The 1,900-nt window shown below is 38.8% G+C and overlaps 1 protein-coding gene across 1 annotated transcript; it reads left to right on the top strand.

Annotated features, from left to right (window-relative positions):
- The first annotated feature begins 310 nt into the window (after positions 1 to 310).
- Positions 311 to 1,276, top strand: LOC104953349 (CMRF35-like molecule 3). The gene is made up of 2 exons (XM_010780285.1): positions 311 to 416; positions 938 to 1,276. The coding sequence occupies exons 1-2, from the start codon at positions 337 to 339 to the stop codon at positions 1,206 to 1,208; spliced, it is 351 nt and encodes a 116-aa protein (XP_010778587.1). The 5' UTR covers positions 311 to 336; the 3' UTR covers positions 1,209 to 1,276.
- Positions 1,277 to 1,900: the final 624 nt, after the last annotated feature.

Raw genomic sequence — 1,900 nt, 5'->3', positions numbered from 1 at the left:
ATCCCAAAGTTTCCTCCAGAGGGAGTTTCTGTCCCGTACACTCACCACCTGCCTGAAACGCCTCCATTGAGCTAATTTCTTTACTTCCGTAACATACTGTAGGGACATCACTGTAACACTCGCGCTTCTATCAGCTAGTGCTCCAACACTACATGAAAGGGCCGTGACATCTCTGAGCAGTTGACCAATCACAACAGAGCTGGCCAGCTAACCAATCAGAGCAGACTGGACTCTGGTTTTAGACAGAGGGTGAAAAGAGGTGCTGCAGCACAGGCAGTATGAGAAAAATAAAATACCTTTTTGAACATTCATCAAGTTTATTCCTTTCCTGCAGGTATGACAGTGGAGAACAGCCGCCTGAGTGGGGAAGAAGGGAGTAGTGTCACAGTTGAATGCCAATACAGCGAGAGATACAGGTATTTTATTGCCACATACATCCTTTTACAATTGTGTCAGCTGTATTTACCATCAGACCATGTAGAGTCCTCATTTTTAAGTCGACATTTTCTATAGCATCAGCAAAGTTAGGAAAGATTGTTATTTGTTCAATATATTTTTATATACTTTTTATTATTGACATAGTTTGTCTATACAAAAACACAAACTCTTGTTTTACATGTAGTTAAAAAGGGGTAAAGTGTGTATGTAAAGTTAGAATAATGCTGATTGAAATAGTTAACTATACTTCATTAAGGGCAGAAACACAGAGGGATATTATATATAAATATACAAACACACATAAATACATACACACATACTCATATACATATTCACACCTAAAGATAAGTTCATACAGTAAGTAAAATAACTAAAAACAACCAGTATACAGTAAAGAAAAGAAAAAACAGATTCATATTTTGGCCCTACTTCAATTTGTTCAATATCTGCCATTCTTGCTAAACTGTGATGGACACTCGCTGTGAATGTTTGCCCACAGAGAGAGTGAGAAGAAGTGGTGTCGGAGTGGAAACTGGAGCTCCTGTCTGTTGGCGGGATCTGAAGGGAGCAATGACTCTTCAGTGGACATCAAAGATGACAGATCTGGGTCTTTCACCATAACCTTTAAGAAGCTTCAGATGAGGGATACAGGCTGGTACTGGTGCTCTGCGGGACTTCAAAAGATGCCCGTGCATGTGCAGGTCAAACCACGACCCATGACTAGTAGGTTGACAAATCCAAATGAATATATCAAGTTAAACTTTATATGAACACAGGATAGAATTTAAAATTCTTCTTCTCGCCTACAAAGCCCTTAATGGGCAGGCGCCATCTTACCTTAAAGAACTCATTATACCCTACTGTCCCACTAGGGCAGGGGTCTGCAACCTTTTTGACCAAAAGAGCCATTTTGCTCCTTTTGCCAAACAAATTAATTGTCTGGAGCCCCAAAACATATTTCATAGCTTGATAGCTAATAAAGTTGTATTTATTGTTACATCATACAAAAACTACAGTTTTTTTGCATTTATTAGGTTATTTATTACGTTATATAAAACTGTTAACCTCTAATAAGAAACAAAGAACTCCTATAAGGAGAATTAAAAATAATACACAGGCCTACTTTAAAATAAATTAAACACAGCACTTGGGGAGTCCTCTGCACATTTGAAAGAAAACAAATATTATTAAAATGGGCCCACTTTGAAATAAATAAAACATATAGCTGCACCCTAAAAAAAGTTAAAGGTAGGGTAGGTAAGAATGGAGAAACCAGCTCGAGTGCGCTAGAATTTGGTGGGGTGCTAGTGGATCGCCGGAGCTGTTAGATTAACATTAACATGCTTATTGTAGTTGTAAATGCACTGCCTTGCGGCCTGTAGTAGCACCGTCCTTGATGGACCATATGTGTGGGCTGGACCTGTATTTTACAGGAAAGGAGTGAGCAGAGAGTAGAGTAGTT

The sequence above is a fragment of the Notothenia coriiceps genome, unplaced genomic scaffold (assembly GCF_000735185.1).
Source record: "Notothenia coriiceps isolate Sejong01 unplaced genomic scaffold, NC01 NC01_scaffold00021547, whole genome shotgun sequence".
Lineage (NCBI taxonomy): Eukaryota > Metazoa > Chordata > Actinopteri > Perciformes > Nototheniidae > Notothenia > Notothenia coriiceps.
The sequence above is the reverse complement of the archived record's forward strand: the minus strand, read 5'-3'. Positions and strand labels throughout refer to the sequence as shown.